This window comes from Mesoplodon bidens, assembly GCF_964165515.1.
Source record: "Mesoplodon bidens genome assembly, chromosome: 13".
Classification (NCBI taxonomy): Eukaryota; Metazoa; Chordata; class Mammalia; order Artiodactyla; family Ziphiidae; genus Mesoplodon; species Mesoplodon bidens.
Window position 1 is genome coordinate 75425130 of NC_138169.1, and position 13115 is coordinate 75438244.

At 40.6% G+C, this 13115-nt stretch overlaps 1 protein-coding gene across 1 annotated transcript in view; it reads left to right on the plus strand.

Annotated features, from left to right (window-relative positions):
* Window positions 1-5795: 5795 nt before the first annotated feature.
* Window positions 5796-13115, plus strand: part of LOC308626743 (glutamate decarboxylase 1-like) — a gene marked incomplete at both ends in the record, with an annotated part of 54523 nt that continues 47203 nt past the window's right edge. Inside the window, 1 exon segment of the mRNA XM_081252148.1 lies at window positions 5796-5974. Within this exon segment, the coding sequence (XP_081108274.1) occupies window positions 5796-5974 (179 nt within the window).

A 13115-nucleotide genomic window follows, 5' to 3' on the forward strand; every position in this document is an offset into this window, starting at 1 on the left:
CTGTCAATACAAACATAAATATAGTGATAGATTATTTCAACTGTATGTCCTTAGATTTTGCATTTGTCTGTTTGGCATCCATTCATCACAGGCTCAATTATATTAACTATATTTTCTTATTTTCTGTATTCTTGAGATTCTGGCATTTGTGATCTCCCTGGTGGGGAGAGTCTGCCCCTCCCGGTGCTAGCCAATTCTTAGAGATAGCAAAGGGCTAAACCCAGAGCATGCCTTTCATATGCAAACCAACCAATAATTTGATGCTAAGCTCCACTTTTATAATAATTTCTATACCTCTGTTTGTGCAAGTTCAAGCTGAGTGACGTGGAAATTGTTTCAGAGGTTGAGCATCAGAGGACTTTTTCCATCAGGTGTGTGTATGCATGAGTGTGCACTTTTTAATAAAACTCCCTTAATAACTTAGGCTGCTTCAGAACTATTGCCATCTAGATAATTTTAAGAGGGTAACAAAACCAGGGTTGTTGTATGTATAGGTTTTGAAGATAGTAACAGGCCTTAGAAGTATAAAATTCCATTTTTAATACAAATTTATTATTATTATTTTGGATAGGTTATAGCAGGAGACATTTAACCTAGCGCTGTTGCAGAAAGGAGGCCATAAAGCATCATTTTCTTTGGAGAAGGTCTCCCATAACATACTGTATCTATGCTGATCTGGGTAGGAAGTTTATTTGGGAATTTTGACACTTGTCACCCCAGTGACTGTAGTCAGCCTGAGCATGTGGCAGCCATCTTGTCCGGGTCCTGCACTGGGGACCCATCATTGGTGCCTGGAAGCTGATGAAGGGATCATTCCCCAAAGAACCATGAGATCATGTCTTTTTTTGCAGGCATGATTACCTGGAAACGGTGAAGCGGGAAGTACACACACAGTTTTATTTTGCCACTAGAATTTAAGTATGCTAAATGTTGGGGTGTTTTTTTGAATCATAAAAGAAAGTCTATTTTTTTCTTAGTTTGGAATTCCTTTGCTTACTTTATACTTTGTTTCAAGATGAGTAACAGGAACAATCAATTCATACAGTTAGGAAGTAATTTTGCAGCATTTTAATGATTCATACTTTTGTTTCTCTTATCTCTGTTTTTATCATCTACTTCTCCTCCATTCATTGAACCTTTGGTTAAAGCATAGATCACAGGTTCTGCCAAGACTGGGAAAAAGGTGTAATTCAAAACACCTTGCAGAGAGATTTGCAACAATGATCATCCATAGATTCAGTTTATTCCTGTAGGTAACAAGGGGTGCTTTAGCAAAGTACAAAAAGAAATTTATTGCATATTATTTACTCATAACTTCCTTCTTCCACAAAGTATTTAAGGGAGCCTATACATGAACACATATACTAAAACATAGCTAAGAATACAGAATCAGACTGAGAGTAGAAATAAAGATCTGGGAAAGAAGCACATACATGGCAGCCTTAAATTTCACATGACTGCTGCAGGCAACTTCAGAGTTATTTTTAAAGAAATGGAAACACTACTGTCTAAGTCCCATTAACACAGAAGAAGGAACATATCAGATGCTGTAAATTTTAAAATCACTCTGACTCACTGAAGAAAAAACTCCTCAAAACAATTAGCCCTCTGGCTGAAGCTGGATTGACAAGATAGCGTGCACGGTGCAGGGACATTTTGGAATTAGCAACTTGGAGGTTTTGTCATTAGGCTGGCAAATTTTTCACACACATCACTGATGCACTTTGGTATTGTTCTTAAAGAACATAGTAATAGCATAACAATACCATGTCCACTGACAATAGCCCTCTTATAACAATTCGTGCACCAATACATTATTCTAGGCACTTTACATTTTTTAAATTTGTCAAACTCTGTCAGTGACCCTATGATATAAGTATCATTTAGAATCCCTGTTTTATGGATAAGAAAACTGAGACACAGAAAGGTCAAGTACGTTGCAGGAGCAATCACTCAGTGAGTGACAGACCTGAGATCTCAGTTATTATTTGTCATGTCCATAATTTACAGAACCACTCTCTGGAACATGCTTGACTTTTACAGAATGGAGATGAAAGAGAAGATGAAAATGTACATTATTGTTTACATTATTATAGTCACTACCTTGTAGAAAACAAATTGAGGGAAGAAAAGTGGAGGTAAAGCCATTGTCACTCACCTTGGTCACCACAGAGCACAGGTTGTAGGGTCTATAATTGTTTGGACCAGTTAGCATTGTTTTATTTTCCAAACTGCCTGGAAGGGGATTGTATAGAGTGAACAAACCAGTGTGTATAGAGCATCCCCAGGGGAGGAAAAGTCATTCAAATTGCATTCCTGGCTGTGAGTAAGCAGCATCTTCCTCATGGATACAGTAACATGTACCATCTATGACTTTGTGTCTTAAGTGTAGTGTTGCCCAATCTTTTGTCTACAGGTGAGCATTAGATCTGTTACAGCAGTGCTGAGACAGTGGGAAATTATAATATGGGACAAGAAAATGTGTTTGTAACAGAATACTGAGGATTATTTTATTAACTAGCTTGCAGGTAGCTCTTTAAAATGAAGCTAGATCCATAATAAAGAGCGTTGGGCTTTCTGCTTAATTAAGGCAATAGATTTGCCCCTCTTAGAGAAATGAGGTTGTGGGCTACTTCCATTATTACTCTACCACTGAACAGATTATATAAATTATACAACTTTCAACTTTCATTTTTTTCCTATCTTTTAATACTCTCCTATTTAGAATATACATGTGTTTCTGGAATGTAATGTCACCACTAAATACTCATGATTTTGTCTTTTTATCCTGTAATTGTAAGAGAAGTTTAAAAAAGCAGGAAATATCTGGTAAGAAATTTTATAAATTGTATATTTTTAATGCAGTGCTTTAACTTTGTTTTTGATTTAACAGAACAAAAAGGTATATAACAGTATGAATTAAAAGTATAAAACCGGTAAAGTAAGACTGGGGGGAAAAGAAAAGCAAGTATGCCTCTGGTAAATGTTAAAGTTGCCCTAATTGAGCACAATTAGCTCTTACCTCCTGTAGCTAAGGCAAAAATGGAAATGTAATTACTTATGGTATTTATCTTGTTTCCATAGCAACTTATGTATATCTCTTGCTTTTAATTTATTGCATTGCTTTAGAATTAGACTCTGGTTCCCACTAGACAGAGTTCCTTGAAGTCAGACCCTCTGCTTACCCAAAATAGTTGCTCCAAAAAAATCCCTACATTTTTACCCTCACAAACTGAAACTCATTGTCCAGAAAGACAGAAATAATCCCAAGTTTTCACAGCAATACAGATTTTTCATTTACTAAATCTGAAGGGGAATTTCCCGCTTGGGATATTATGAGAGGTCCATTGGGTAGTACATCAGAGAGTGTCCTCAACAAGTTTTATAGCAAATAAGGAAGTGAAATCCAAATATCCATTTCCTGTGGTGAAGTCTGGTTAATTTGCGAGCCTAACGTTGAAGCACCCATCAGTGTAGTGACCTTACCAGGAAGACACTTAGGAGCTGCACACACGTAGACTTCTGGCAGTTTTAGTTCATTCAAAGGTGAAACTGTATACCTAGAGAATTGTGGGTTTTGTATTTACACATGTGTTCCATGGACCCTGAGGGACTGCAGGACTTCAGAATTCACTAAGGAATAAGGAAGAGATGGGAGCTTTTGATGTTCTAGATCACAAATCATTTTTTAACCAGAAGACATCCTCTTCAATCTGACTAGCATATTGTTTCTGTATAAATATAACTACAAAAAACTGCATTGCTAAACAAACATATAAACAAATAAGTTTTGAATATAATGGGCCTAGATAATTAGATGGATGCTGTGCACCTTGCGTGAGTCTCAAACCTGTCTGGTCAATCTGTTCACCTGGGGTTCTTTCCATAGCCACAAGTATGAAGGTCCTGACCTTTAGAAATTCTGATCTATTAAGTACAGGGTAGAGCATAGAAATCTGTCCTAAAAAAAAAAAAAGAAAGAAAAGAAAAAGGAAAAAGCTCTTCAGAAGAGTCTGTGATCACTCAGCTTGGAACCCACTGCTTCTACCGTTTCTAATACGTAGTCTTTCTGTAAAACTATGGGAATAGTTGTAAATACAATGTCAAAACTTTGGAAATAGTTGCTGGTACACAGCAAATTTAAATTTTGCTTCTTAGAATTTTCTGGACTCTTTTTTAGAATATTTTTGATTTATGGTTGGTTGAATCCAAGGATGCAGAACCCCGGTGATAGAGGGCTGAATGCATATTCTATCTTTAATACCCGATGACATAGATATATTATAATTCTACTAACTTAATGATAAGGAAGTTGACCTTTATGAAGCTGACAAATAAATAGCAGGCTGGGACTTGAACCCTTGCAGTGACTTAAAAACTCTTTGATCAACTCATAGGGCAAAAATAAACACCTGAATTGAACCCTTTCATTACTGCTGTCTTTGGAAAATGTAAATGAAAATGCCTGAGATGTTGTAGGTGCCCCTAGAATAATGCTCTGAACGATAGCAATAATGGGTTAAGAAGGATCTGCTGTGTTTTTTAAAACGGTAATTCTGCAATGTCTATGTACTACTGAGCAGTCCAATCCTTCACTGAATGATGTTTATTGTTAGACTTTTTTTTTTTTAGTACTTTGGAGAAATAGAATTTCTATTCCTGAAAACCATCTGATGTCAAGTTTCTTTAAAATAAACTTAAAATGAATCTTCTTTTGGCTTTTGATCTTAACTTTTAAAATGCCCTTGGAATGAAAATAGGACAACTTTGAGTACATGAGACACATAATCAGTTGAATCTAACCTGTTTTTTTTTTTTTTTTTTTTGCTGTACGCGGGCCTCTCACTGCTGTGGCCTCTCCCGTTGCGGAGCACAGGCTCCGGACACACAGGCTCCGCGGCCATGGCTCGCGGGCCCAGCCGCTCCACGGCATGTGGGATCTTCCGGGATAGGGGCACGAACCCGTGTCCCCTGCATCGGCAGGCGGACTCTCAACCACTTGCGCCACCAGGGAAGCCCCTAACCTGGTTTTTTAATTGTCCTTCTCAAAAGGGAGAACCAATTTAGTCATTCAAAGTGGGCCAATTTTGTGTTGAGACAACCTTTAATCTTTAAAGAATGGAAAATAGGGCACTGATGAACAAATAGCACAGTGTATTAGTGTAAGACCAGTTATAAAGTAGGCGCATATGTAGAGGACCTCTCTGGTCAAGTGAATCAACGAGGAAACATAAATACACATAAATGTCTGTAGAAGACATTGAATAAATAGTTGTTGGATGATGAATTATTTATCTTATAAGCATGACTTAGCTATGTGATTGCAAAATTTTCTGTACAAAGTCATACTATTAACGTAGTACTATTACTCACTTGGGCCTTCATGATATAACGGAGATGGGAAAAATTGGACATAGTTAGGGTAAAACAATTGAAAAAACATAAAGGAATACAAACAGGGATTTTAAAGGAGGTAGATACGTTTGGTAAGTTAAGTCAAACATCATATTCGCTAAATATGAAAAGCTGTTACCCGTCTGGGTGGTGGTCAGTTTCCCCAAAGTGTGCAGTACGGGGGTGAGTTAGTAGCGTAGGAAGGATTGAGTAGTGGCAGCATCCTCTTCATCATTGCTCATGAGAGCCTTGCAAATGATGAACTTATTGGATTTTCTGACTAGAAGGAGGTCTACCAAAGTGATTTGGAATGTTTGGAGAGTTGGTAAACATATGATGTTTTAATCACCGCCTATTTATCCCATCAGTGAGGGAGGGATTCCTCCACTAGAGTTATGGGGATGGCTGAACACATGACACCAGACACTGGACGGATGAGATCACAGCAGTTTATTAATCACAAATACTCACAGCCTGGGGGAGGAGGACACCCCAGCCGGGCAGGACCACATTGGGCTGCACTTGGGAATAGAGCAATCAACAAGGGGCTGGAGGAGATGGGCTCTGGACCATCAACAAGGTGAGGTGACCCCTGGTTCCCACTCGAGGATGTGATTGGCTTGTTTGAATAATTCCCAGCTAGCAGCAAACTGAAACCCACTACAGTACTCTTGGATTAAGCAGGAACTGCTCTAGGTCCCTCTGATAAGGAGGGTTGTTTAGCTAGGGGACCTTATTCTCAGGAGTAGTTGGGCCATTCAGTGCCCTCTCAATTTCACCAGATATCAAGGTAGCACTCGACATTGAGCCTTAATTTTAGGCCTTACACCACGTGATGATGCAAGACATCAAAGAATGAACGTTTTATTCCACACTTTTACTAATACAGGTGAATTGCAAAGTGGCCTCGGTTGGATAGGAAACATTCCTTTTTCCCTTCGAACAGAGGTGAGGTGAAGGGAAATAAAAGTAGTTTTTGGCATCCTGCACCCAAAAGACACAACTGACAAACATGGGCCTGGACAAAACAGGCAACACATTTCTTCTGATATTTTCCTTGTCTGCTATGTCATCCCTTTATTCTCATAGACAAGTGATCCTAACTACAAGAGTGACAAGAACTCAGCATTATTTTTCGTGTGGAGTTTAGACGATAGCTGTAGGTCCAAACTTGACAAAGCAGAGGAAAAAGTAACCCTTAGCTTTCCTCTGTGTCCCATCTCTGGGCCCCTTTGACCCGTTCATCTTCTTCAACTGTTTTCCCTGTGTTTTCACGCTATTTCTCTGGTTTACTTTGGCCCCCTAGAAGGGCTAGCTTTAATCGGATGTTTGTCTTTCATCCAAATGTCAGTCCATTCTTTATGCTCATCAGAACTTGAATTTTCTTGGGTCAGCATCTTCCATTTATGTGCTGTGGTGTACGGAGAGTGAGATTTTGAACATCTACATCTGGACTCGCATACTAAGTCTGCTATGAACTGTGTGAACTTAAGCGACTGCATTCGTTTTTCTGGCCATGAGTGCTTTTGTTTGTCAAACTAATTAGTCAAACTGTGACCTCTAAGGTACCTTGTAGTTTTTTCATCTCAGGCTTCTGAATCTATGTGTTAGAAGTCTGGCTCTCAGGCGTGGTTTAGAATAAACAAAAAGCCTGGTTCCTGTGGTTCCTGTTCTGTAAGAGTGAGTATAAGAGGTTTCCTGGGCTTCCCTGGTGGCGCAGTGGTTGAGAGTCCGCCTGCCGATGCAGGGGACACGGGTTCGCGCCCCGGTCCAGGAAGATCCCACATGCCGCGGAGCAGCTGGGCCCATGAGCCATGGCCACTGAGCCTGCGCGTCCGGAGCCTGTGCTCCGCAACGGGAGAGGCCACAACAGTGAGAGGCCCGCGTACCGCAAAAAAAAAAAAAAAAAAAGTTCTACTTGACCTCTCTGAGTTCTAGGTATCTCATGATACATATCTAAATATATCATAAGGCTACCCTGTGAGATAAATAAGATAAAATGAAGGCTTTTTTTAAGGCTTTTACAAATGGTACTTAATATTATTTTATTCATAGAAATTCTAACTATGATACTCCTCTCCATGAAAAACTTAGTCTGATTATCTTGTATTATGAGGATGATCTTAGCCTGCTGTGAAGCAATAACCTAGCATGAAACCCAGCAGGGTTGATCATCATTGCTAGATGGTTTTCTCCCTTATTAGAAATTCAATCCCCAGGATCACCTGGGAGGTGTCCGAAACAGAATCTGAGGTTAGAGACTCTTTTTTTTTGTCTGTTTTTTTGTTTGTTTGTTTTTTTGCGGTACACGGGCCTCTCACTGTTGTGGCCTCTCCCGTTGCGGAGCACAGGCTCCGGACGTGCAGGCTCAGCGGCCATGGCTCACGGGCCTAGCCGCTCCGCGGCATGTGGGATCTTCCCGGACCGGGGCACGAACCTGTGTCCCCTACATTGGCAGGCGGACTCTCAACCACTGCGCCACCAGGGAAGCCCTAGAGACTCTTAAGTTAGTTTGATTTTGAAAATGGTCAAGTTATAAGTTATAACTTTATACATTTATAAAGACCAAGAAAATAAATATTTTTCTAATACTACTATTGTTTACTTCCTTGGGCTTTTAACATTTTTTTATGATAATTCAACAAATTATACTGTCACAACGAAACAAACTATGCTTTGCATATAGGGCGCTTGCTAAGTTACTATTTGTTTTCACACAGATTAATGCAGTATTAGGAGGTAAAGAAAGTCTTAAACATTCATATCCATTCAAGCACACCATAGTAAAAGCCATCATCACTTTTTAAATTACTATTTTATAGAATAAATTCATTTCTGAAAAGTTGACTGTTAATTAATGCTTAAATAATATAAAATGGAATAATTCAAGGAAATACTATTGGCCATTTAAAGTATGACATAAATGTATATTGTTGACATAAAAATGCTCACTGTATATTTTTAAGTTAAAAAAATCAAGTTTCAAGACAGTTTGCATGTAATTCCATTTAGAAATTCTTATCATAAAATTATTGTAATACATGGAGTGATAATTTATCTCTTTGTGGTGGAGTTGGCTATACAGGGTGGTAAAAGTTAAGTATGAGAAACACTCTAATTCCTGTATTGAACAAAATGCATCTCTATTAATTCTGATTGTTCTCACTTTAAATTCAGAATCTCTCCCTCAAATAAGTCCTGCAATCCTACTTGAGTTTCCCAGTCAATTCACTCTCCCACTTTCCTATGAACTATTCATACTCTCTCTCTCCCTCATCAAACTTTCAATAGCTCCTCTTTCCTTTCCCCTCATTCTTTGCTGAAACCTTCTTTGTTCCCTAGAAATTGAAAGCACTTGGGAAATAACTTCTACCTGCTCCCTCCTCCAAATCCGCCCTCCCTACATGCATCTGTATCTGTACACTCCTCCTTGCCTCAAGTTTCAAGGGCTAAACCATGTGTGCTGTTGTCCAAGGCCAACTCCTCTCGAATCTATTTTGTAGCTCTTTTCTTTTTCTATCAGGATTTCAAAATGCCGTAATCGCTCATTGATTGTAAATCACTTTACAGCTACCATTCCACTCCTCTGCCACTCTTTATAGCAAAACTTTTTCAAATTGTCATTATTTTTCATTATTGCCTCTTCTCTATTCTCTGGGACCCTCTTTAATCAGGCTTTTGTCCCCATAGCCGTTCTGGCCAAGGTCACCATTTTTTTTACAACTTTATTGGAGTATAATTGCTTCACAATGGTGTATTAGTTTCTGCTTTATAACAAAGTGAATCAGTTATACATATACATCTGTTCCCATATCCCTTCCCTCTTGCGTCTCCCACCCTCCCTATCCCACCCCTCCAGGCGGTCACAAACCACCGAGCTGATCTCCCTGTGCTATGCGCTGCTTCCCACTAGCTATCTATTTTACGTTTGGTAGTGTATATATGTCCATGCCTCTCTCTCGCTTTGTCACAGCTTACCCTTCCCCCTCCCCATATCCTCAAGTCCATTCTCAAGTAGGTCTGTGTCTTTATTCCTGTTTTACCCCTAGGTTCTTCATGACATTTGTTTTTTCATTGATTGCCCCCTACCCCATGGTCAGTTCTCAGTCCTCACCGTGTTTTCTCAGCAGTATTTGATACCTGAATCATTCCCTTTTATTTGAAACACTTTCTTCATTTGACCTACTGTACACCGCTCTTTGGGGGGGTTTCCTACTGTTTCACTGACTGCGTGCCCCTCTCAGTCACTGTTACTGGATCCTCATCTTCCTGTGTTTTAAACTGTGTAATTCTACAAGGATTAGTACACATTTTTCTTCTCTTCTCTGACCACAATTACTCTTAGGTGATCTCACTCATATATTTAATTATGATATATGTGACACATGTATACATAAAGTTAAATATCGTATGAATATATATATATTTCATTTTGTGTGAATATATATATATTCAAAGTAGCCCCTTCCTCCTCAACTTCTCACTTAACTCCAGACTAATAGGTCTCACTTCCTATTTGGGTATCTATAGATAAGTCAAGTTCAACATTTCTAAAACTGAACCCTGAGTTGAATTTTCATCATCCCACTCACCCCCAGGTACACATATCCCACACCTTGTTCTCATGCAATTGTTCCCACCTCAATTAGTGGAAACTCCAATTCATCTGTAGTTGCGGCTTTAAAAGAAAAAGGAATTCTACCTGACTCCCCGCTTTCTCTTACATCTTGTATTGAATCCAGGAGGAACTCCTACTGGCTCTCCCCTGAAGATGTTTCCCTAATCGGACACCTTCTCATACCATCCCCTCTGACCGTTGGAGTCTGAGCGCATCGTCTCTCTTGGATTTACTGCTTCTGTTTGTGCTTCTGCTCTTGCCATCTTATGCTCTTTTCTTAACACAGCAATCGGTACGAGCCTTTTGAAACCTAAGTCAGTTCATCTAACTTCTCCACTCTAATGCCTCCCCCATGGCTCCATCTATCTTACTGAAGGTAGAGGCCAAATCCTTACAATGGCCTGTAAGCTTCTGTGCAATCTAGCCTCCTGTTACCCTCATTTCCTACTCTCCTCGTGGCTCCACCCACCCCACTCACCCTGGTCTCCTTGAGGATCCTTGAACACATTAAGGAAGCCCAGACATCAGCACTTTTGCTATTTGCTCTCCGAGGATTCCTTCACCCCACCCCTTCCAGGTAGTCATGTCACTTACTTTCTCCCTTCATTCTGCTGTAACATCATCTCATTAGAAAAGACTGTCTTGATCACCCTGTGTAAAAGCACCACCCTCCCTCCACCACAGTCCTCCTTATCTCACCAAAACCTTATAACTTGCCATCAGCTGACATAGTGTATGTTATTTATTTACTGTCTTCCTCAGCTAGAATAAAAGCTACACGACAGCAGGAACTTGGCGTGTTTCGGTCATCGCTGTATGCCCCATTTTGAGGTTGTAATCTACTCTTCATTCCGGGGCCAGACCACCTGGAGTTTGGTCCCTGCCCCAAACCAACAACTCCATGCAGATAGGCTCTGCCCAAGCCCAGCAGCAGGATCTGTGAGTCAAAGGTGACGCTGAGACCTGTCCCTGGAAGGCTGGGCCACCAGCTTCCCTTCTCTGACACTCAGGGGTCCACTCCAGGGGGATATCCGCTCGTTTAGGCGGTGCTCTGAATCCCGTCTCCTCGCGCACCCTGATACAATGGCCTCTTGCCTCTTCGGCAGCTCCAGACTTTTTCCCGGACTCCCTCCCAGCTAGCTGTGGCGCACTAGCCCCTGCAGGCTGTGTTCACGCCGCCAACCCCAGTCCTCTCCCTGCGATCTGACCGAAGCCTGAGCCTCAGCTCCCAGCCCCGCCCGCCCCGGCGGCCGAGCAGACAAGCCTCTCGGGCTGGTGAGTGCTGGTCGGCACCGATCCTCTGTGCGGGAATCTCTCCGCCTTGCCCTCCGCACCCCTGTGGCTGTGCTCTCCTCCGCGGCGCCGAAGCTCCCCCCTCCGCCACCCGCAGTCTCCGCCCGCGAAGGGGCTCCTAGTGTGTGGAAACCTTTCCTCCTTCACGGCTCCCTCCCACTGGTGCAGGTCCCGTCCCTATCCTTTTGTCTCTGTTTATTCTTTTTCCTTTTGCCCTACCCAGGTACGTGAGGAGTTTCTTGCCTTTTGGGAGGTCTGAGGTCTTCTGCCAGCGTTCAGTAGGTGTTCTATAGGAGTTGTTCCACGTGTAGATGAATTTCTGGTGTATCTGTGGGGAGGAAGGTGATCTCCGCGTCTTACTCTTCTGCCATCTTGAAGGTCCCTCCACCATGTCCTTTTTGTGTGTGATTCAAGACTTAATTTAATAGTTACCCTCTTAGCAAATTTCAACTATGCAATATAGTATCATTAACGATAGTCACCAGGCTGTACATTAGATCGCAAGAACTTATCTTCCATAACTGAAACTTTGTGCCCTTTGACCAGCGTCACCCTATTTCCCCTTCCTCCAAGTCCCTTGCAACCACTATTCTAGTCTCTGCTTGTATGAGTTTGACTATACCAGTCCCCCCTTATCTGAGGTCTCTCTATTTGCAGTTTCAATTACTCTCAATGAACTGTGAGATGAAAATATTAAATGGAAGATTCCAGGAATAAAGTTTTATAATGCATGCCATTCTGAGTAGTGTGATGAAACCTTGCACCAACCTGCTTTGTCCTGTGCTGTGAATCTCCCCTTTGTCCAGTGTCTCCAGGCTGTGCATACCACCACCCGATAGTCACTTGGTAGCCACTTGGTAGCCGTCTTGTTATTAGATTGACTGTTGCAGTATCACAGTTCTTTTGCTCAAGTAAACCTTATTTTACTTAGTATTGGCCCCCAAAGGCAAGAGTAGTGATGCTGGCCATATGGATATTCTCTTATTGTGCCTAATTTGTAAATTAAACTTTATCATAGGTATGTATGTATAGGGAAAAACATAATATATATAGGGTACTATTCATGGTTTCAGGCATCCACTGGGGGTCTTGGAAAGTGTCCTCTGTGGGTGAGGGAGACTACTGTATTTTAGATTCCACATCTAAAGTGAGACCATGCAGTATTTGTCTTTTTAAAGTTAGATACAAAAATAGAACATAAATTATCATGAAATATATTTTGAACTAATTAACTCTTGAAGTTTACTCTCTGCTACCCTTCAAATTTCAATCAGCTTCCATTTCATATTATTTCAGTTGGCATAATAATTCATATTATGTCAATTTCAACCTCCCAATATTTCCAACCCCAAATATGTTCAAGGTCCCTGGCAGAAGGATGGGGCTGTAGAGTGGACAATCTTACAGGGGTAGGGCTTCTACTGTTATTTCAGTATTTTCATAACCCGTAGGATATTTCAGAACTGGGTGAATATGAGCCCTGATTATCACCAATATTTCATAGAGAAATGTATGAATTTGAAACAAGCAGCAGGAAAGACACTGAAGTTTAAATTTGTTCAAATAAACCTCAAATATACACAAGAAATCCTAATGAGCAGTAAGTGGAGGAAAATAACATATCTGTCCAGATGAACAAAATCTTTTCTCATTCCTATTTTGAAATTATAAACCATACTTATATTTTCTAAACTTTAGTCTTTATAAATTTTCTGAGAAGCCAACACATGTTTTTCAGTCACAAGATTTTTAGTTCTCTCACAAGAACAGAGAAAATCTTGACTTATACAAACATGCTTTTTTATTTATC